The sequence below is a fragment of the Balaenoptera ricei genome, chromosome 15, assembly GCF_028023285.1.
Source record: "Balaenoptera ricei isolate mBalRic1 chromosome 15, mBalRic1.hap2, whole genome shotgun sequence".
Lineage (NCBI taxonomy): Eukaryota > Metazoa > Chordata > Mammalia > Artiodactyla > Balaenopteridae > Balaenoptera > Balaenoptera ricei.
In genome coordinates, this window is record NC_082653.1 from 83,397,530 (window position 1) to 83,419,838 (window position 22,309).

The following is a 22,309-nucleotide window of genomic DNA, read 5'->3' on the forward strand; positions in this document are numbered from 1 at the left end:
TCTGCCGAGGTCCTGCACGGCTAAAGCATAGCATTCGAGAACCGGTTCTTTTGGGTAAAGGCTGTACAAGATGGCTCAATATAAGAAACTAAGAATCTAAGGTTCTACCCTAAAAACTAACTAGTATAACAAAGAATTTACCCATCTTTTCCTACTAAAAATGCAAACGGTATAAGGAGACAAAACCAAAAACACATTCAGGATTTTTATTTAATTTTTTAGCGGACCATTTACATACCTCCCCCACCCCTTCCTTTAAGTTAGTGTGACAATTTTCCATAATAAACTACTTAAAGAGAAGCTTTGGTCAAGAATGGAATGAAACAGCAAAACAAAAAAACAAAAAACAAAACCCAAATCACTGCTGCTTTTAAAAAACCAACACTTTCACCAATTATCCTCAAACAAAACACACAACAAGGTTCGCGCCATGTGTGTCTTCAGTGTTTCCTGGCGGCCGGCTCTCCTGCCCATCATGCGAATGGCGGAGCTGCCCAGCGCGGCCTGTCCGTCCTCATGCTGGATCTGGGAGGCTCGCTCAGCTTCACATTATCCGAAGGCCCTGGATAGAAGACTCTAAGGTCTGGAGAGCGGCAGGAAGAACACCGATGGTCAGTGGGGACCGGCCATCCTGGCGTTTTCCCCAAGGCACTACCCCACAGCCCCTCCTTCCTGGCTGAAACCCGCTCCCTCTGAGACGGGCTCCCGGACTCTGGCCTGCAGAGACTCTCCCGGGCAGGGCTCCCCCTGCTGGCCCTTCCAGGCCCTGCGCCGCCTTGTCCCCACGGCCCCAGGCCACAGGCCCCGGGCACACGCCTGCTCCCAGGGCACGTATCTGCTTGTCATGTGTGTCACCGGCCCGCCCTCCAGGTGCCCTGATGGCAGGCACTCCCGTGTTCCTGTGGCCCCCATGCAGCCAGCCTGGTGCACAACGCCTAGCGGTGCTCAAAGGCGGATGGATCAGCGAGGAAAATGCGCTGGAACTTCCCAGCTCACTCGCAGAGGAGAAAGGACTTGGCCGCAGGGATCAAAGGATGAAGGGCGCAGCTACCTGCTCAGGTGGAGCTAATTACACAGGTGCGCGATACCCCAACGCAGGTGAAGGTAACAAGGGTGAGGAGACACTTGTAGAGGCAGCAACATCAATCATGGAACCGCACAGGCAGTGGCAGAATTCTGTAAACGTTTAACTTCTGGGGGTTAAGTCCGCAGAGCTGCACACCGGAGCTGCTCTCTTACCCCCGCCCCTCCTCCCCGCCTCCTTATCCCAACCCCGAAGCTGGAGGGTGCACAGGCCTCTGGGGTTTGTCCCTCATGGTCACAGCACCCCTCCACGCGGCCTCCTAAATCCCTCTAGTCCAGAACCTCCTGGCCACCCCCTGCCCCCCAGCACGGCTGGAGGCACATGCCCGCCCCCCGTTCACTCCGGCAGCCTCTGTCCAGAGTCCTGGCCACCCAGGCCACCTGCACGTCACAGCAGATGCCTTTCCACGTCGGTTCCGGGGCAGCCCCCAGCTGCCCGCAGGCAGGGCCCGCTCTGCTTCCGCAGTTCCCGTGGCGGGGCCTGAGTGCGGCGCGCGCCCCTCGAGCCGCTCGGCTGCTCCGCACGTGCTGCCGAGGCAGCTCGGGCAGTCCATGCAGCCCCCCAGTTCCTCCAGGCGAAAACAGAGGCGCTGGCTCCTCTCCCGGAGCTCCACCCGACCCCCACCCTCCTCCCTCTCCCACGATGAGCTCCCCGAGGGCTCCTTCACGTCCACGTCCTCAGTGCCGGCACCCGGCAGGCAGGCCGGGAGTGCTGATCCGATCAGCTGGTGTCAACCGTAAAAACATGTCTACAGAGTTCAGCTAGTCCGGGCCCAACCTGGGGCCCGCCACCAAAGCAGCCCCCAGCCCCCCTCAGTGACTCCGAGGACATCCAGAGTGTGGACCGCACCTCAGTGAGGAAGTGCGGCTCTCTCCTGCTAACAACTCCCAGGGCTTCAGGAGAACCCCAGCCGGTGCACTGCGCTCCTGACGTGCACTGCAGTTGACGGCTGGGTCCAAGAAATGAGGACCAGTCTTCTCATGGGAAGACTTCTAACACAAAGGAGATCTGTTCTGAAAGATAGACGATACCTTGAAATCCCAAATGGTCATGGCTCCATCGATGCCAGTTGTGCAAAATTTGCGACAATCTTGCTTGTCCACCTCGTAAATAGACACTTGACTGAAAAAAGGCAAAGACAAGAGAGAAACTGTAAGGCACGTGGTGGAAGTGAGCCCCAGCCTTCCTAGAAGGGTAACAGCGGTTTCAGGAAACAAACTGCCTATCAATTCCTTTGAAGTGTCCATAGATATTAGTCTGTAGCAATCTGACTCAGAAAATATTAAAATGTATTTTATTACCAGATGTCCAGAAAAGAAAAAGACTGGAAAGAGAGAAAAGTTAAGAATGTGCACTAATTAGAGGGGCGTGGAGAAGCAGGACAATTCAGGCCACACAGCGTGCACCCTGCGGAGCCAGGAGAGGCCACGACCACAGCTGTGACTGAAATGGACACCCTGCTTAAAAAAAATACTAGAGGCATCATGAAGCATGACTGAAATCCAACTGGCTCCAAACCAAAACTCCCAAATTACCCTCTAGGACAATGAGGGCATATGAGTCAAAAGCTCTCCTTACATTTGAAATTAATCATTATTAATATTAGCAACATTCAGACACACCACAGAATTCCAACCAAGCTCAGCAGAGGAGATTGATGAAACAACTTGGCTTAGCCTGATTATCTGAAAAACTTTCAAGAAAACCAATTCCACAGCTCAGACAATATTTGTCTTTCTCCCTGAAATGCCTAGAACATTCCCTCTGGGGAAGGGGATGGCACACACCACCTGTTTCTGCACAGCCTATGGGCTACAGAATAGCCTTTACAATTTTAAGTGCTTAGAAAAAAATTAAAAGGCTATTATTTCATGACATGAAAATTATGCGAAATTCACATTTCAGTGTCTATTAAGTTTTATTTTTTTATTTTTAAATAAATTTTAAAATTAATTAATTAACTAATTTTTGGCTGCGTTGGGTCTTCGTTGCTGCCCGCGTGGGCTTTCTCTAGTTGTGGCGAGCGGGGGCTACTTCTTCGTTGCAGTGCGTGCGTTTCTCACTGCGGTGGCTTCCCTTGTTGCGGAGCACAGGCTCTAGGCACACAGGCTTCAGTAGTTGTGGCTGGCGAGCTCTAGAGCACAGGCTCAGTAGTTGTGGCGCATGGGCTTAACTGCACTGCGGAATGTGGGATCTTCCTGGATCAGGGCTTGAACCCGTGTCCCTTGCATTGGCAGGCGGATTCTTAACCACTGTGCTACCAAGGAAGTCCCTATAAAGTTTTACTGAAATACATCCATGCATATTTATCTCTGTACTGTCCATGACAGCCTGCAGGCCACATGGCAGAGCTGTAGTAGTTGTCTACTACAGTCTATGGAGACCGTGTAGTCCTCGGAGCCTAAAATTTACTCTCTGGTTCCTTATACAAGAAGTGTGCTGACCCTGCTCTAGGGTAAAGAGGCCTTAATATCTGCAAATAAAAGCAGTCACGCCAATCTGCAAGGGTCTTTTTATTTTTAACCTCAAAGTCTCAAAAAGGCAACGAGAGCTGTCTCTTTACAGATACACAGTCTGCAGAGAAGCTTAAGAGAACCTCACAGAAAATAATTTTGAAAATCATTTAAGACAGAGAAACTTGAAAAGTGTGGAGAAAAGTTCTGCTATGCCTTCAAATGACTACTTTTCAATAGAGCACAGATATTTCCAGCCTGTTTTAAGCCCAGTGGCCCTTTCCGCTGAACATGACAACCTGCAGTTAGAAATTCTCTTGAAGAGGGACTTCCCTGGTGGTCCAGTGGCTAAGACTCTGAGCTCCCAATGCAGGGGGCCCAGGTTTGACCCCTAGTCAGGGAACTAGATCCCACATACTGCAACTAAGAGTTTGCATGCCACAACTAAGACCCAGCGCAGCCAAGTAAATAATAAAAAAAAGAAAGTAATACGAATCTTATTAAAAAAAAAAAAAAAAGAAATTCTCTCAAAGAGAAAGTCTAGAGGTTTCCATTATTCTTCCCATGTTCATCACCCACATTAAAGTCTCTCAACACAAAAGGTCTAGTCAAAGAATACAGCGCAGGGCTTCCCTGGTGGTGCAGTGGTTAAGAATCTGCCTGCCAATGCAGGGGACACGGGTTCGAGCCCTGGTCCGGGAAGATCCCACATGCCGTGGAGCAATTAAGCCCGTGTGCCACAACTACTGAGCCTGCGCTCTAGAGCCCATGCTCCACAAGAGAAGCCACCGCAATGAGAAGCCAGCACACTGCGATGAAGAGTAGCCCCTGCTCACCACATCTAGAGAGCGCCTGCACACAGCAATGAAGACCCAACACAGCCAAAAATAAATTAAAAAAAAAAAAAAAAAAAAAAAAAAAAAAAAGAACATAGTGCATTTCTCCTCTAGATTGAAAAAAAAAACAACCAAGCTTTCTGGACACGACACAATTCTACTGTCTTATTTAACCACAGACACCTGATGAAAAATAAGTCAAGGAGTTTTTTAGCTTTGTCATAATGATGCTGAAAAATCTGTCTCTCTAATTAAACGATCTTCTTACTTGTACACCTTACTTGAAATCCATGGTTGAAGTGACAGCTACCTTTCAAACAGGATATGACTGTCAGGTGCTCACTATTAGAGGAACACGACATTCAGGAAGGTCTCCTTTTGTCCTCAGTCAAGTTTCTGAGAAAGCAAGACCCAGAAGAGGCTGCCTGACAGGCCGCGCCAGCTCACAGGACCGCAGCAGGGCCTGAGCTCCGCACGCGGGACACCCAGACCGTCTATGCCCTGAAGGACGTAATGACTACGTGGGGGCGGCTCGCTCTCTGTGACGAGTTGGAAGTAAGAGGCTGCAGCCGGGAAGTTACAGACCCCTCGCCGCCCCCGTTCCTGAACGGATGTCTGGGTCCGCAGGACACAGAACATCACAGGGACCCGTCAGGGAACGAAGAGGGGAGAAGGGCAGCCCGGTCACCTAACCCTTCTGCACGGCCGTCAGGCCGGGGGCCGGGCGGCACCTACGTGATGCTGTTCTGGTGCAGCGTCTCCAGGGCCGTGTTGCGGTCCTCGGTCGTGGCCCGCTTGTCCATGTTGCGGAAGCGCTCCATGGCCGACATGTTGCGCTGGATGCTCTGTTTCGGGGTGTCTAGCTTGGAGACGAAGGTCAAGCAGCCGCGGTCGTCGCAGCTAAAGAGCATGGGGCAGCAGTCATGGCCCTGAAACGAGGGATCGGTCAGGCCCTGCGGGGTGTGTGCCCAGCGAGCGCCCCAGCAGAGCGGCCCCACCACGGGAGCCTCTCGAGCTGCTTCCCCTACAAGGCTGCTGCCCCGGGCTCGTGCGCACAGCCACAGGGCACGCCCTGCTCCCGTTCTGGAGAGTAAGCACAGGCCCCGGGGCAAGAGAGATGCTTACAGCGGCCACGACGCTGTTCTCCGAGACGAAGCGCACACTCAGGAGGGGCAGGAACTCTGTCTTCAGAGTTGAGACCCTGAACACAAGAACAGTGTTAACCCGAGACAGAGCGGACCACGCAGCCTCTTCAGACACAGACGACAAAGGACCCGTTCTCATGGGGGCTTGGCAGGATGAACGAACACTTATATTAAGAGGAGCCCCATGACCCAGGCCTCCAGGAATCTCCAGCATGAGCCAGCCCTGAGGTGACCCACAGATGCGCAGGCCTCTGCCCCCTCTGGCTGTGCCCACCCCTCCTGCACCCCTGCTCACCACAAACTGCCCTACACTGCGGTCCCAGGAGCGCTGGTTCTCTGCCGCCTCGGCTCCCCCTGCCCCGTTACCCACATGCCCTTTCTGCTCCTCCTGCTTTTCCAAAGTCCACCCCGGTCTCTGAAACTCGGCTTGAGTTTCATCACCCCCATGAACAGCCTTCCTGGACCACTTCAGCCTGCAGTGGCTGCTCCTCTCTCTGGCCTCCTAGAGTTGACTGTCACCGTCACGCAGGACTGAAGGCCTTTCTCTGCTCCCCTCTCCTCGCCTGTGCTCACGTGGGCTCCTAGAGGGTTGGGACCACAGACATTTATGGGAGTCTATTCTGTGCCCCACCAGGCACCGGGGCAGGAGCTACAGCCACCGATGAACACGACACAGTGTTGGCCAGCCAGGAGCTCACATGCGAATGGGCCGTGTGTGTGTGTGTGTGTGTGTGTGCGTGTACACACATATGCTTCATGGTCATCTGGCCGAGAGATTACACAGATACAGCAGCAATCATGCTGGTTGATGAAGTAGGATCATATGGCTCCATGTAAAAGATGATGCATTTTGAAACTGTGTCTCAGGAGACGCCCCTGCCCTATCCCCTTCAGTACGAATGGTATTGGATTAAAGTCCTAACACCTCATCTTAGGCTCTCCTGTGGCATACCTGGCTCTTACTACATGAAATACTCTAAGATGGAGAAGGGTAGCGGATGTAATCTGACTTGCAGGACCGGAGAAGCCAAATAATAAATCAATACGAAGGTAGACAAGAGCTTATAATATAAGCATATGCTAAGAGCTTATTATGCATTACAATAAACTGTACAGAAATCAAATAGCCATGACAAAACATTATTGACTAACAAAGAGCAAATTACTATACAAAATGTATACCATAATCCCATTGGAGTTAAAAATGAAAAGATAGGGCTTCCCTGGTGGCGCAGTGGTTGAGAATCTGCCTGCCAATGCAGGGGACGCGGGTTCGAGCCCTGGTCTGGGAAGATCCCACATGCCGCGGAGCAACTAGGCCCGTGAGCCACAATTACTGAACCTGCGCGTCTGGAGCCTGTGTTCCGCAACAAGAGAGCCCGCGACAGTGAGAGGCCCGCGCACCGCAATGAAGAGTGGCCTCCACTTGCCACAACTAGAGAAAGCCCTCGCACAGAAACGAAGACCCAACACAGCCATAAATTAAAAAAAAAAAAAAAAAAAAGAAAAGATATATGTGTCTATATATATACAGAAATCTTCTGGAAGGCTTCATAATTTAGATTGGGGGGGTGTTTAAAAAATTAAAAAAAAAATTCACCCCAATCAGTAAAATACATATTCTTTCTGAAATGTCACTTTGTTGTCAGTGTGGGGCAGGGGGAGTCAGATGTGACTGCTTCCCTGCACGGGGGACAAGTCAGGAAACCCTTACAGGTGGGTTACCTTTAGCTGCCAGCGGAAAGGATTCACCGGGACAGAACCAAGATTCACAAGCGGAAAGGACTGCCGTCACACTCTCTGCCCCTCTAGACACGATAAGCAGACACAAACTGAAGTGTGATGAGACACACGCTGCTCTCCTCAGGGCCGAGCAGGCACCTCCCCACAGCGAGTCTCTGCGATTCAGGCTCCCCCAGCGCACACACCATGGGGACTGGTTCCCAGGGTGTCAAGTGTCACTGCATGAAGGCCCACATGAATGGAGCACTGTCCACTGACTACACAGAGTAAGAACACATCTCCCATTTCATCTAAGGCTGCTGGATGCCATTTACATGTTGTGAGGAATTCACAGGAACAGACTAAACTGCCATCTGAAGGAACTCTTACCAGGAGCAAACCAGGAGACTCCTCTGGAGGAATCACAATCAGCACTTCCATTAAGAAGTGTTTCTGGAAGTGAGACCTAAGTCTTCAGAATTTCCCCAAATGGACAATCTAAATGTGTGAAGATAACTTTAAAGGCTGCCTTGCAGCCTGGTTCGGATTTTTATGCTAGTGCCCTGCACTTATACCCAGGGAAGGGCAGCCTCAGGCCAGCTGCTGAGATCCCACCCCACTCCTCTCGAAGTCCAGACGAAGGCAGATACTCACTGCACACTTTTTGAGGCATCGGCAACGGACACGGTGCTGTCGTGGCTGACCCAGGCCAGGCGGCTCCCGCTGGCGGAGAAGCTGACCCCGTGCACCCAGCCGCCAGTGCCACTGCCACCAAACTCTGACATCAGCTGACCAAAAGGCATCTTGCTGCCCCAGGGTGTACTGGCTGGCTTCTCATCCACTTCTTTAATGTAGGCAGAAAACACTCTGTGGTTTAAGGGCAGGAAGAGAAGGAAAGAGTAAATGAAAATATCTGTATATAGAAACAGGCCACAGGCAGCTGCTGTAAGGTGTCCCAAAATGAAAAGATACTGACTCATCAAAAGCAAAACCTGAAGACAGACAAGTTCAGATACACAAACCTCTTAAGATACAGAAGGGTTCTAAGGGCTGCCTACAGGTCAATTCAAGTTTGGCCTACGTCGCGTCAGGCACTACTCTCGCGTCAGGCACTACTCTCGGGGCGTAGCTCTAGAAGTGATGGACACAAAAGCCCTTCCCTCCCGGCGTGCATCCAGAGGAGGACCTTGCTGTCCTGCCCCTCCCCGCTCCCTGGCCCATGGCAGACTCTGCTAACGAGCACAGCATACTTTCGTGTCTGCTTCACCATCATTCTTAACGCAGCAGTCCAGAGCCCACACAGTCAAATGGTAAGAGAGAGGAAACTATTTGCCACTCTGCAATAAACCACTGGCATTAACTCATTTAAAGAAAGAGAGGGAGGGACTTCCCTGGTGGCACAGTGGCTAAGACCCATGCTCCCAATGCAGGCGGCCCGGGTTTGATCCCTGGTCAGGGAACTAGATCCCACATGCTGCAACTAAGGAGCCCGCCTGCTGCAACTAAGACCTGGCAAAATGAAAGAAGAAAAGAAGGAAAGAAAGAAAGAAGGAAGGAAAGAAAGATAGGAAAGAAGGAAGGGAGGAAGGAAAGAAAAGAAAGGAAGGAAAGATAGGAGTAAAGAGACATCCAAAGAGAAAGTCAAGGGAGGCCAGCGAGAGTGGGCAGGCTCTCCCAAGTGTCGCCCTCAGGCCCACTGTCCAGCCTCTGTGGCAGGTCTAGTCTGGGATGAAGGCGGGTCCTTTACAGCCTGGGGTCATCAGTCTCTTTCTCTAATTCCATGAAGCTGTGTGTGAGGATGTTCTGACCCAGAGTTGGGAAGCAGAAGGGCTAGAGAACAGCTGGGGATCTGCCCTCCAATGCTATTTCTTTATACTGCTTCTCTTCAAAAACTTCTGAAACTTAAAGACTCCCAAAGCGATCTGGGATATTTTCCCCCTAAAACAATAATAGCGGCAGCAGCAGCTCTGGAAGAGGCAGGACAGTGGAGAGGCGAAGGAAGCCTCGAATTATCTGTAAGTTAGATGATGTGACCTCAGAATCTCTGTGCTTTAAATCTGCATCACGACGGCTACTGCTTTAGTCATCAGAAGCCAGGAAAGAACTGTGCTGCCAACTTGAGAGCTGGAACAGAACCACAGGTCAAAGCCAAGTTTACTTCTGGAAATTAATATTAACAAAAGAATTGTAAGCTATTTGTACAAGCAGATTTTTAGACACAGCCTGACAATCCAGGTGGTATGGTTAAGTTCCATCTTCTAAGGGAGCTGGAATGACTCTGGGTAACACATCACAAACAACAAAATTCCTGAATATGAAAAAATCTTTACTGTTAACACTGGTTCTCAAGTAGAAGAGCCAATATTCTTCCAAAAAGTACCTTGACACTATTGTACTCCCATCCCATAGCCAAATTCCCACATATATCCTTTAAAAAAAACCCCAAACCAAAAACCCCGTGAGGATTCTTGGATATAAATCACTAGCCAGGTTTTCTGGAATTTCTCCACATAGCTTACCAAAGAATGCTGCACCCCACCTCCCAACCCACCACATGAAGCAACATTTGCTTTTCTTCTGGCTAAGGCCAGGGTGGGGAGGAGGGAGCCTTCTTGATAAAGAACAGCTTTAGAAAGCAATTACACTGTATGACCCTTAAAGCTCTCAGCAAAGTGGCTGTGTTTCTTCTAGTCTCACGCTAACGACAAATAAAGAGCTTTAGCTGAAAAGCAACCGCACAGTAACAGCTCAGCAGTGCCCTGTTCAGCTCCGTTTTGTTGATCTTGGTTTCACTCTGGAATTTGCCCAGTCTGCTGCCTGGGTTATGAAATGAGAAATAACACCGTGGGAGCGGGGGACCCTGTACCTGGAAGTTCTGCCTGAGGAAACTTCCTGACTCCACCCTTGCATCCCTCCGCCTGCCCCTCCTGGTCCACTGCTTTCTATTGATACCTCCTGATGTCCGCACTTGCTGTAGCTCCTTTTCTAGATCACAAGCTCCTTTCATCTCTGGGACCCTCGTGGGGCCTAGCACAGTACCTTACAAAGAAAAGGAACCTCAAAAATACTTGCTGAAAGATGAAAAACGAAGAGCTCAAGGCCGTCTATCAATCCTCACTCGTTCCCACCTGCATTTGAAATCACAGGATCCTGCAGCCAGCAAGACGTTGTTGGGATGCCAATCCAAGCTGAGGACCGTGGAGCGAATGGGTTTTTTAATGTGCTTGCTTACCCACCTACAAAAGGAGAAAACCCATCTTAGTTTATCCACGCATCAAGCAACCGTCCCCAAATGACCTACAAATGTGTGTCAGGAGAAAACACCTACACGTGGTTCTCACGTGGCCGCCGAGTGTTCTACCAGAGAGAAGGTGCGTTTCTAGAGGAAGAGAGGAAGGGGAACCATATATGGCCCCTTTGCTCTCCTGCCTTTCAGGCTTTGATGTTTTCATCAGAGCAGCCAGTTCGGAACTTTCCCGGCTACCAGGGGATCCTCATCATTAAGTATATTTATGGATTAACTCTCATACCGTCTCCCATGGACTTTCAAATTATGTGTGACTCTAACCTTTGAGATAAAAACTGAGGTTTGAAATCACTTGAATTTTTTTTTTTTTTTATAAATTTATTTATTTTTGGCTGCATTGGGTCTTCGTTACTGTGCGCGGGCTTTCTCTAGTTCTGGCGAGCGGGGGCTACTCTTTGTTGCGGTGCGCAGGCTTCTCATTGCGGTGGCTTCTCTTGTTGTGGAGCACGGGCTCTAGTACTTGCAGCGTGTGGGCTCAGTAGTTGTGGTGCACGGGCTTAGTTGCTCCGCGTCATGTGGGATCTTCCCGGAACAGGGCTCCAACCCGTGTCCCCTGCACTGGCAGGTGGATTCTTAAGCACTGCACCACCAGGGAATCTGCTGAATTTTTATTACAAATATTCAGTGATTTGTTCCTTTGTTTTGGTTTAAGTTTGGGTTGTAAAATAGTTTAATTTCCTTTCTAAGTCTCCGTGAAACTGCAAATTCTTTATTTTTTCACAGAGAAATCAAGAAATTAGCAGAACCTCTTGCTGGTGATGGGCCTCTGACTAACTCTCTAGCTCCACTAAAACGTTTATTTATGTCTAAGATCAGTCATTATTCTGGCCTAATTCAATTTCTGTCCCTAAACTGCTGCTTAAAAACCAATCCTGTTCTACTGCTTAGGAGCTGAGAGACTTACTCTCGAGCAGAGCGCCCTTCCTTGAATGTTAAATCACTTTTCTATAGAATCTTTTTCGTAGGGGCTTTTCTGAAAAACAGACAACATTCTGACTTGTTTTGTAACAGTTATTTTACCTTAAAGGCATTTAGAGGTTGTTTTAAAGTACTCGCATCCTACAAATGAATTACAATGCCATAGCTGAGACATTCCCCTGAACATAACGGCTTGCTCAAGGGACAATACCTTGTACTACAGTAAAGCCCAATTTGCCTGAATCTGAGACTATTTTTCAGTGAATAAAAATGCGAAGTCACTGAGGTTGAAAGCTACCCAGGAAAAAAGCTGTTTCTAATCTATTTGTTACAGTGAGCCTTCTAAACAATTTCTTGCAGGCCAACATTTTTTTAGCTTTATTTTTACACATGCTTGCAAGCAAGAAAAACCGCAGGTCTTCAATTCATAATTCAATCTTGTTGCAAATTCACAGACTAGTTTCAAAGAATCAAAATTTCTGAGGTTTTACTAAATTACAAAGTGTAATGTGATAATCCCTTCCCTTCCTTGTTTCAGACAGTGACACATGAAGAGTAATGTGTATTCGGCTACTTTTAGTACAAGTACAAACACTGCCAGTTTCGCACTAAATGACAATTCCATGTTGAAGGGTATCTACCAGCCTTTCTGAACACGTGCCAGGTAGAGCAGAGTGGTTTCCTTATCAAAGTAAGCAGGAAGGAGTAGTTAAAATAACTTACTTAGCCATAAAATAAATCCCTGTATTTTGACTGGTTTACAGTATAAAGTAAGTACAACAGGCTGATTGTATTTCTGAGATTCTGGTCAAATTTTAAAGTTTAACAGTTTTTTTGTTTTTATTTTTAAAAGATTTATTGATTGATTGATTGATTGCTATGTTGGGTCTTCGTTTCTGTGCTAGGGCTTTCTCTAGTTGCGGCAAGCGGGGGCCACTCTTCATCACGGTGCGCAGGCCTATCACTATCGTGGCCTCTCTTATTGTGGAGCACAGGCTCCAGACGCGCAGGCTCAGTAGTTGTGGCTCACGGGCCCAGTTGCTCCGTGGCATGTGGGATCTTCCCAGACCAGGGCTCAAACCCGTGTCCCCTGCATTAGCAGGCAGATTCTCAACCACTGCGCCACCAGGGAAGCCCAAAGTTTAACAGTTTAAACAAGTAAAATATTATACCAGGACACAGATTTGGTATAAAACTTTACAGAAAGGAGAATACTGTTATCTGTAAGCCTCCTAGATACTTTAAGTCAATAGAGACAGGGAAAAAAACTTCCGTAGGGCACTGAGCATCTTTCAAGTTTATAATTTATATATCAGAGTAAGAAAACAGCAATTTAGACAGTACAGAGTGAGAAGAGTTGTAGCATCTTAAAGAACAAACAAGCCAGGAGATCAGAACATGGAAACCACAGGTCAACATTAATATGAGAAAGATGTGAGATTGGACTCATTGCACATAGAAGAAGGAAGAATGCTCAGAGAGAATGGAGAATTTCAAAGGAAAAAAAAAATCTCCCGATGAGGAAAAGCTGAAGTTACAGTTAAGCCTCCACCCAGTGCCTCAAGAAGTCACCGAGGACACAGCAGTCCAAACGTATGATTCTACAGAGAAATAAAAATACTCATGTTGCTCACCAGTCATTTTCGGACTCGAAGTAACAAACAGAAATGAGTCGAGCTCCGCTGCCCACAGCAAATTTGTTCTCCAGCGGGGACCACGTGACAAAAGTGGCTGCACGGTTAATCCTCAGGATCACCAGGGTCGGCTTCCAGACGCCGTCCTTCTGACTCCACACGTAGGCATTGCGGTCAGCCCCACAAGTGACGATGCGGTCACTCTTGGGAGCCCAGTCGATACCTGCAAGTTGAGACGTGGTGGCATCTGCTCTGCCTGGCCATCGACAACTGACACGGCACCAGCAGGAGGCCACCGGCGTGGCAGGGCTGGATGTGGGCTTGGGACCTTCCTCCCCAGCCCATCCTTCCCCGCCTATGGTCCTGGTCACCACCTCACACACAAAGGCAAGGATGTTTCTCTGCAAAGTTCCGTAACTCAGGATCCTCTGGAGGCCAGGCAGAACACAGCTGTTATAACTGCGGAGGTTACAAACCAAGTGGGGGCATTCTTAACACCCAGCCACATATCTTTAGAATATCTGATCTGAAGACCCTTTTCTTCCTTCTTTACTGGATTTTTTTTTTGCTCTGAAAGTACCTTTATTCATTCAGTAACAGACCTTGGTCCATGATATTAACTGAAAGTCTGCTATATGACCTACAAATAAAACAACATATAGGGTAAACAATCATCAGTATAGAGAGGGGAAAATATAAATTGTGATTCTTCTGAAGGTCACTGTTTTTTAAACTAACCGAAATACCTTTTTTACATGATACAGGTTCTATGAAAGAGTCTTTGAGTATCTTTGCATCTAAACGAGGAAAAGACCTAAATATGTATCTGAATGTAAGATTTATTTTTCTTATTTGATCAGACTTTTACTTACTTGGTGCCTCTATGAAGGATCCCAAAGTCAAGGTCAGTTTGTTATATACCAAGAGTAAAATCTGCTATGATTCAGTCATTTTATAGTTACTGATGAGGTATTTTCTATAAGTATAACTTAACACTGAAGGTATAGAAATACTATTAATAAATTTTTATTATAGATATCTCTCTAAAAATAATTAACATTCTTAACATTTACATGAAAAAAGTAAGAATCAAAGTCTCCATTAGCCATAAATCAGTGACTTTAGTAGTGTGAACAGTTTATGTTCATTCACCTACAGGAATAGTCAGCTCAATTATTCATACCAGTGAAGGGAAAAAGATGGGGAAGTGTATTCTCAGTGATGTGTATTTTTATTTCAAATCCATTCATTATAGGACAGCTTTGCAGCTCTATTAGATTTTTTTTTTTTTTCACACACACACACTGTATTTTATTTTTACAAGAGATAAATAGACTGACACCAAGCATTGTACATGGATGACCACAACAAAAGCAACAATGATTGCAATTACCAAACATGAAACACACTCATACTATGTCATAATATTGACATTCAGTCCAGTAATCCTCCACTGTAACAGCTCCTTTACTTTGCAGTGAAAATTGATTTGTATATTCTTTGCCTCTGAGTCCTTGTGGGATTTTTTTTTTTTTTTAATTCAGACAGAAAGTCACAAAAATTATACTCATCCTCATCAGTTCACTCAGTCCCATGTAATTAATTGTTTTTTTTCATCTTGATCTTTTGTTAGCACTTTTATGAGTTCATCAGTTTTTCATCAGAGTTCTGAAAAGCTCTATTAGATTTTAAATTTTATTTTTAACTACAAAAGCAAACCCACATATTATCACGAGGCAAACATCACAATGGGACATATGCAAAGTCAAAAAAGCCCTGCTTCCATTCTTCACACATATTCTTCCCGCAAAGGATACTAATATCATGGCAAACATTTTCTCCTGTTTTTTATAAATCAGCAGTGGTTATACATTATTTTAGAACACTGATCTTATCATAATAATTTCCCAAAACATCCCACTGTTGTACGTTTTGTTCCCAATCACTTATTAGAATAGATAAAACTGGAATAAACATTCAGGCACATACCTTCTTGCTCTGGTTAAAATTATCTCTTTATGATAAATTCTCATGAGTGTGATGCAAAATAGTTATTTTTATGACTGTCTTGTTTTCCTAACTTGATTACAAGCTTCCTGACAATACAAAGCGAGTCTCTGAATCTACTGTGGTGGGCAGACCCTGGAGTGGTCTCCGAGATTCCACCTCCTGGTGTTCATGACTCTGTGGGACACCCCTCCCTGTGGGTGTGGGCAGGACCCCTGACTCACTTCTAACCAGTGGAATGCTGGGAAGGTGAGATGGATGTGACTAGTGCACAAGATTACCTAAGAGCATGGCGCCCCTCTTGCTAGAGACTCTCAAGGTCTTTCTCTGTTACTCTCTGTTGAAGAAGCAAGCTGCCATGAATCTCTCAGCTGCACGGAAATGAATTCTACCACCATCAACCTGAAGGCGATTGGAAGTAGATCCCTCCCTGGTGGAGCCTCTGATGAGAACAGCCCTTCCGTGGCTGACACCTTGATTACGGCTTATGAGACCCTGAGCAGAGGTCCCAGAGAAGCCAAGCCCAGACTCTTGACGCACAAAAAACTGTGAGATAATAAGTGTGTTTTGGTTTAAGTTGCTAAGTGTGTAGTATTTGTGACATAGTGATAGAAGACTAACACATCCTCTAATATCCAGAATATTGCCTTGTAATGAGAAAACTCAGTGATTCTATGATGATTTTGACAATCTCAAATTTCACCCCATTCCAATATCACCACCACTTTAATTACACACGTATGTATTTTATAAGAATTCCTGAGGTGCTTTAAAAAAAAAAATCAGTAAATCCTTACTCTCTAAGAAAAATACAAGGAACTGCCTTCTGCTTCATTTTCTAGTTCTAAGTCTACTTCTGTGGCTACATCTTTCACTTGAATATAGAAGTTGTAAAACCATAGTCGTAGCCTCAACCTATTTTTAGATAACATTAGATTTTAACTCTTTTAAAACACACACTTGTTAAAAAGAGAGGGGGAAGGGCAAATATTCAATAAAGGCAAGTTCTCATCTCTTGCTAATTTAGCGTTGCATCTTTTTTTGTTTTCCTGCCACCAGAAGACTTTGAAGGAAAAGAAAAGGAATCTAACATCTATCCTGTCTTTCCTATACTAACTATATTTCAGGAAAACCAAATAGTAGATGAAGGTAAGCATCTCTTTTATGAATGTACTCCAGCTAACAGAGAAGAAATGATAGATTTAGAATATTATCATGTTGCAGCCACTATTAAATTAATGGCTATGGGCACTGATCATCAACAACTGCTAACATCACAGAAAGAAAGACAACTGGACATTATGTGCCTCCTTCATGAAAGAACCTGCTACCACCTACCTTCAACTAGCAATTCACAGGAAACACAGAGGACGAAGAAATATGTGAAACACCATGGGCTTGCAATCCGTAAAACCCAGGCTCTGGAAAACACTACAGGACAAACAACCTGATTTCTCAATTTTCTTAACAAATAAATTGCAAAGGAAAAGAAAGAAGGGAACCTATAAACTTAAGAGATAGATCAACTGATCACAACCATGTGTGTATCTTATTAGGATGCCAATTAAAACAGACTATTGTATTGGTTATTGTTGAAGAGTCCTTATCTTTTAGAGACACAAACTGAAATATGAAGTGATGCAATGTCTGGGATGTGCTTGAAAATAGTACAGGAAGAAGAACTGAGAGTGAGTTGAGAACAAGATTAGCTGTGAATTGATAATTGCTGAATCTGAGTCATGGGTATATAGGGGCTCATTACATTACTCTGCTTTTATATACTGTCTATTTGAAAGTGTCCACAGTAAAATGTTTTTTTTAAAAGGAGATGGTGATCAAGCATTTAACACAAAAGAATAAAGTCAGAGAAAAACACCAGAACTCTGATATCCCTTTGATGCATGCCATACTCTTTTTCTCTGTAGTACTGAGCAGACTTTTCTTCTAAAAAGCTTCAGAGGGTAATTTTCTTTTTCCGTAGTTACTATCTCTCTGAGAAATTATGTTTGATCCTTGGTCTCCTGCCACAGAGTTATATTTAGACTTTTCCAACAACAGTTTTTTCAGATCTAAAAAAAAATGTCATTTGAGCATTTGGACAGAAAACAGGCCCAAGTTCAAAGGATTCCAGAAGAGAAGCAGGGGGAGAAAAAGGACATAACTAACTATTTCACTTTTTTGGCTATTTCTTTGGTCTTTCATCTTGGCTCTTTCTCATTTGTAAGTATTTCCTAATGTTAAAATTCCAATTTAAAATGAGTGTTCTTATTTTTAGGCTGTAAGGCCACTGGCAAAGGGACTTAAAGAAAATAGGCCAAACCTCATAAAAATAAGGTCGTGGGAAAGCAACAGCAACAAAAATAGAAATGACGTCTTTGGTGCTGGTTTGGTAATATAGTTAGTCGGTTCCTGACTGGCATCACATACAAATCACTGGTAAAAGCAAGAAGGGATGGTCATAAGTTTTTGCTGGGGATACAATGTAAGGGGTGCAGAGGGTCAAAACATGCTATGTTTTTCTCTGATTGGGGGGAAGGATATATTTAAGCTAATCAGTATATTAGGGGATTAGAGGCAAAACTCAAGGGCCCCAATTAAAAAAAAAAAGAAAATTACCATCAGTCCCTGTGCTGCCCACTTAAGTGCAAAAATCATTGTGAGAAGGGAAACCCAAGACTGCGGTGAGAAATTTATAATTGAAAAGTTATGGAGAATAAGTTTTGATGTGCTTGGCCAATTGTTTAAAGCAGTTGAATCACTTAGTCAGAAAATAGGATAAAAAAGAAACTATGGTAGTAAGGGTCAAAGACCAAGAGTTCTCCCTGAACGCAGCAGTAAGTTAGTATGTTTTTTAAAAAAGTAGCCAGACATGATTTAACAACAAAGCAATACACTGTCTTGAAATCTGGTATCAAGATATGGTTTACTAAGTTCTGAAAACATTGTAAAAATTCTCAATTTTTTCTTCCTTCTCCTTTATTTCACACTTGCTTAATAAAACTCGACACTGCTCTCTCTGCTTGCTACCTTTACCCAACTATTCATGGATAGTTTTTGTCAAAGATGAAAGTTACTGTACACTTAGGAATCTGCCTCAGAGCTAATGCTTTAAGATCCAGTCTTCTACAAATTGACAAGAACAAGTTAAAAACTCAATGGAAGAATGGTTAGGAGTTATGAACAGTAAAGTCATGAAAATGAAAACCCAGGTGGCTAATAAACATCTGCTCAACCTTTCTATTAATCAGGGAAATGCAGCTTATAGAGTGACCAAAGATCACTCATCAGCCAGTCTGCTTCTATCAAGCATGTGTGGGGTGTGGGAAGATAAGCACTCCTATCAGGGCTGCTGGGATGAAGGCATCTGACAATGCCTGGCAAGGCTGAAGATGTTCGCACCCCTGTGGTACAGCAAGTCTCCCAGAGACATTCACACCTGAATGGAGATCTGCCCGGGGACGCTCAATTTAGCACTTCAATGTCACAGGGAAAAAGCGGAAGCAACTTAAATATCCTTCAGTGGAGGAAAGAGTAAATAGATGAGGTATGAAATGCTACCCAGCGGGTAAAAGGAATCAATTTGGTCTAGATACACCTACATACATAGAACTCAGAAACAATGTGGAATGCAAAAGTAAGCCACAGGAGATGCATGCTATGATGCCATTTATGCAGTATTTAAAAATTCTAGCCAACAGTACTAAAGACTGCTTACACACACTGACACACACACACACACATACATGTATGTGAAAGTATGAAAAAATGTATGAAAAAATGGACGGGGACAATGTCATACCAATTACAGTGTCTTCTGGGGGAGAGGAATAGGACTGGTGGTGAGAGGAGACTTTACCATTATCTGGAATAATACTTCTTATAATAATATACTTCTTATAATCAAATCTTTGTTTCCCAAGTTTTCTGGCACAGGAAAAAAGATAAATAGCTGCTAATTCTGGGTGGCAGGAATATGGGTGTTTGTTATATTACTCTTTGTCCTTTTCAATATTTTGGAATGTCTTCCTTGCCCTAAAAACAACATACAGGAAATTTTTGGAAGGCACAGCGTTCCCTTAGGACTTGGGAACACAGCTTGGCTTGCGGTTGCACACAGCTGATGTGCTGTCTGGTTTTCGCTTTCATGTCTCATCTAATCTAAGCTCTCTAGTCCCCAGAGTAGGTTGTGTTTTCTGTAACACTAGGAGAGCGCTGCATACCAGCTGGGCTCAGAGACGCACTTAAAAACTGAGGTCACTATTATATATTTTCTCAAATTTTCTCAGGAAAAATCAGTAAATGCTGCACTAAGTACCGTGGCAGACTTCCTTTACTAGTCTATCTGTTTACACAGAAGCGTGCTAGACTTGGAAATGCCGTACTAAGCTCATGTGATCTCCCTTTTTTACCTGTGATGTGTCCGTTGTGCTCCTTGAGTTCATGAGCTTTCACCCACTGGCTCCCGTTCTTCTTATAGATGTGGACTTCGTGGTTATTGGGGCTAAGGGCAATCTCTGGAGAAAAAAGTCAATAGTTAACACCTGAACTCGAAATTGTCACAAAAAAAGGGATGTTACAGTTGGCATTTTAAAAACAGACTGAAGGAAGGAACAGGAAAGCGGTTTCAGAAAATGGTTCCCAATATTCGTCCTGAAGAATTCCTTTATTATTTTTTACCTCTACTTGGACCCCATATTTTAAAATGTTTTCTAGAAAAACTGAATTAAAAAATTCATTTTATTAGAAACATATACAACTGTCAATTAAAGTTCTAACCAGTAACAAATAAACAATATTACTATACTTAACTGATATAATTTTATTTATTTTATTTTGTTTTGGCCCAGCCGCTAGGCTTGAGGGATCTTAGTTCCCCGACCAGGGATCGAACCCAGGGCCCCGGCAGTGAAAGTGCTGAGTCCTAACCACTGAACCGCCAGGGAATTCCCTTAACTGATATAATTTTAGTCCACAGTAAATATATTTGACATTTTAGCTCGCCTGTACAACACTATTAATGACAAATATTTAATTTATGTTAGACTTTCTGAAATGCTAAAAATAGCTCATAGGCTTTCATTACTGCTATCATAGACCCAGGTTGGAACCACTAGGTTATAAAAACAAACAAACAAACAAACAAAAAAAACCCCCAACAACCCTTGATACTACTGATAAAATATATTGAAGTTTTTCTTTACAATAAAGCCAATATAAATCACAAAATAAAATTCTCAGGAGAACTCTCTTAGATCAATCTAAAATGTTAAGAATATACATATATGATGGATTTTTTTGAACTTATACTAGTATTTTTTCCTTTCTAGTTCATCCATTTTTTAAAAATAAATATCGATTTCTTAAAATTAAAGTCTATGACCCAAACTTTAGGTCAATCATTTAATAGTTCCCCCATCTATCATATCGCCCATTTATACATAATATCCAGAACAGGCAAATCCATGGAGACAGAAAGTAGATTAGTAGTTGCCTAGGGCTGGAAGTTTTGAGGAAAATTGGAAGTGAATGCTAATGGGCATAGAGTTTCTTTTTGGAGTGATGAAAATATTCTGAAACTAGACAGTGGTGATTGTTGCATAATTCTGTTTAATATACTAAACACCACTGAACTGTATACTTCAAAAGGGTGAATTTTATGACATGTGAATTATATTTTAATAAAGCTATTATTTTAGACAGTGAATAAATACCTAACTTTTAAAAATAACTCATGGGTATAATACTACACTTCTGTCTGTTTTTAGATTTTTTTTTTTTTGGCCTTCTCCTTGTCATATTACCTGCACTTTGCTTGCTGTACTACACCTACTTCTAAAAGTCTTCTCCATCCCTTTCTAGTTTGCTAGAGCTATAAAACTGGAAACTCAAGCTTATTATGAATAACATAGTAAACACTAGCTAATACTGCTCTCAGTACGCCACTTGCAAACCATGTGTGTCTGTAACAGCTTATTTCTAGGTCTTAGTATTCTGACTAAATGCTGGGTCATGAGTGTTACTGTACAACCATCCCAGACATTGGGTTATTAGGGCAATGAAAGATGTCTCTGATATAAACTGTCCTCCAGGTGATACTGTAGAAAAAGAAGTGGACAAGGAGCCAGAAGGCCTGAGTGCTAATTACGGCTCTGACATTAACTTGGGTGTAACCACCGGAAAGTCCTTCCAACCCTCTCAGCCTCGATTTCTCTACCTGTAAACCAAAGGACTGACCTAGTTCTCTCTGAAGCTATATCTATGTCCTGTTCACATATGACATTGAAATATGTGATCCCTAAAAGTACCTACATCTAAAAGAATCAAAGGTACCAAAATAAAGGAGCAAAGTTAATAGCATACTTACGGGTACGATCCCTGTTCCAGGCATGACAGGTGATTGGCTCTAGTAAAAACTGATGCAGGGACATTATTCTTAGTGTTTTTAAAGGACAGAAAGCTGCAACAAGCAACAGAAAAAGCATTTAAAATGGCAGGCAACCCATATTTAAGTTGTCTGGGGATCCTGAAATGTTTGGGGATAAATAAAACAATTCTTCCATTGAAAAAGACCAATCTCAATGTCAAAACTTAATCATTTAAATACAATTAGCACTGTAACCACCAATGTATAGTTTATTCTGTCAAGGGTCATCAAGGGACTCTAAAACCATGAGTTTAGGACTGTTGGGGTACAAGATATTCACACGGTCTCAAATGATCATCCCACAGATTATTTATTAATTACAAACAGAAAAACATGCGTTTACAAGAAAAAAATCTGGCAGTCACCACCTTAACCAAGCAATCAATCTTAGTATCATAAGTAGTGGAACAATATAATCTGATGGGCCTCCTGACAGGAGACAAACTGAAGGGCACACCATCACTTATAAATAGTGACCACTTAATTCATTAGCCAGACCAGAATACTTTCAAGAGAGCATAAAGGGGCACTATTAATAATTATGCTGCAATGGGCTTCCCTGTTGGCGCAGTGGTTGAGAATCTGCCTGCCAATGCAGGGGACACGGGTTCGAGCCCTGGTCTGGGAGGATCCCATATGCCGCGGAGCAATTAAGCTCGTGAGCCACAACTACTGAGCCTGCGCTCCGCAACAAGAGAGGCCGGGATAGTGAGAGGCCCGCACACCGCGATGAAGAGTGGCCCCCACTTGCCACAACTAGAGAAACCCCTCGCACAGAA

General features: G+C 44.4%; 1 protein-coding gene across 2 annotated transcripts in view; it reads right to left on the reverse strand.

The window, feature by feature from the left end:
- Positions 1-192: 192 nt before the first annotated feature.
- ARPC1A (actin related protein 2/3 complex subunit 1A) overlaps positions 193-22,309 on the reverse strand; it is a 28,117-nt gene continuing 6,000 nt past the window's right edge. For both annotated transcript variants that reach the window (XM_059898090.1, XM_059898091.1), the window contains exons 2-10: positions 21,471-21,563; positions 19,516-19,620; positions 13,100-13,322; positions 10,369-10,476; positions 7,895-8,107; positions 5,499-5,574; positions 5,109-5,302; positions 2,116-2,206; positions 193-583 (exon numbers count right to left, since the gene is read on the reverse strand). In XM_059898090.1, the coding sequence (XP_059754073.1) occupies positions 545-583; positions 2,116-2,206; positions 5,109-5,302; positions 5,499-5,574; positions 7,895-8,107; positions 10,369-10,476; positions 13,100-13,322; positions 19,516-19,620; positions 21,471-21,563 (1,142 nt within the window). In that variant the 3' untranslated portion in view covers positions 193-544. The remainder of the gene's footprint in view (positions 584-2,115; positions 2,207-5,108; positions 5,303-5,498; positions 5,575-7,894; positions 8,108-10,368; positions 10,477-13,099; positions 13,323-19,515; positions 19,621-21,470; positions 21,564-22,309) is intronic.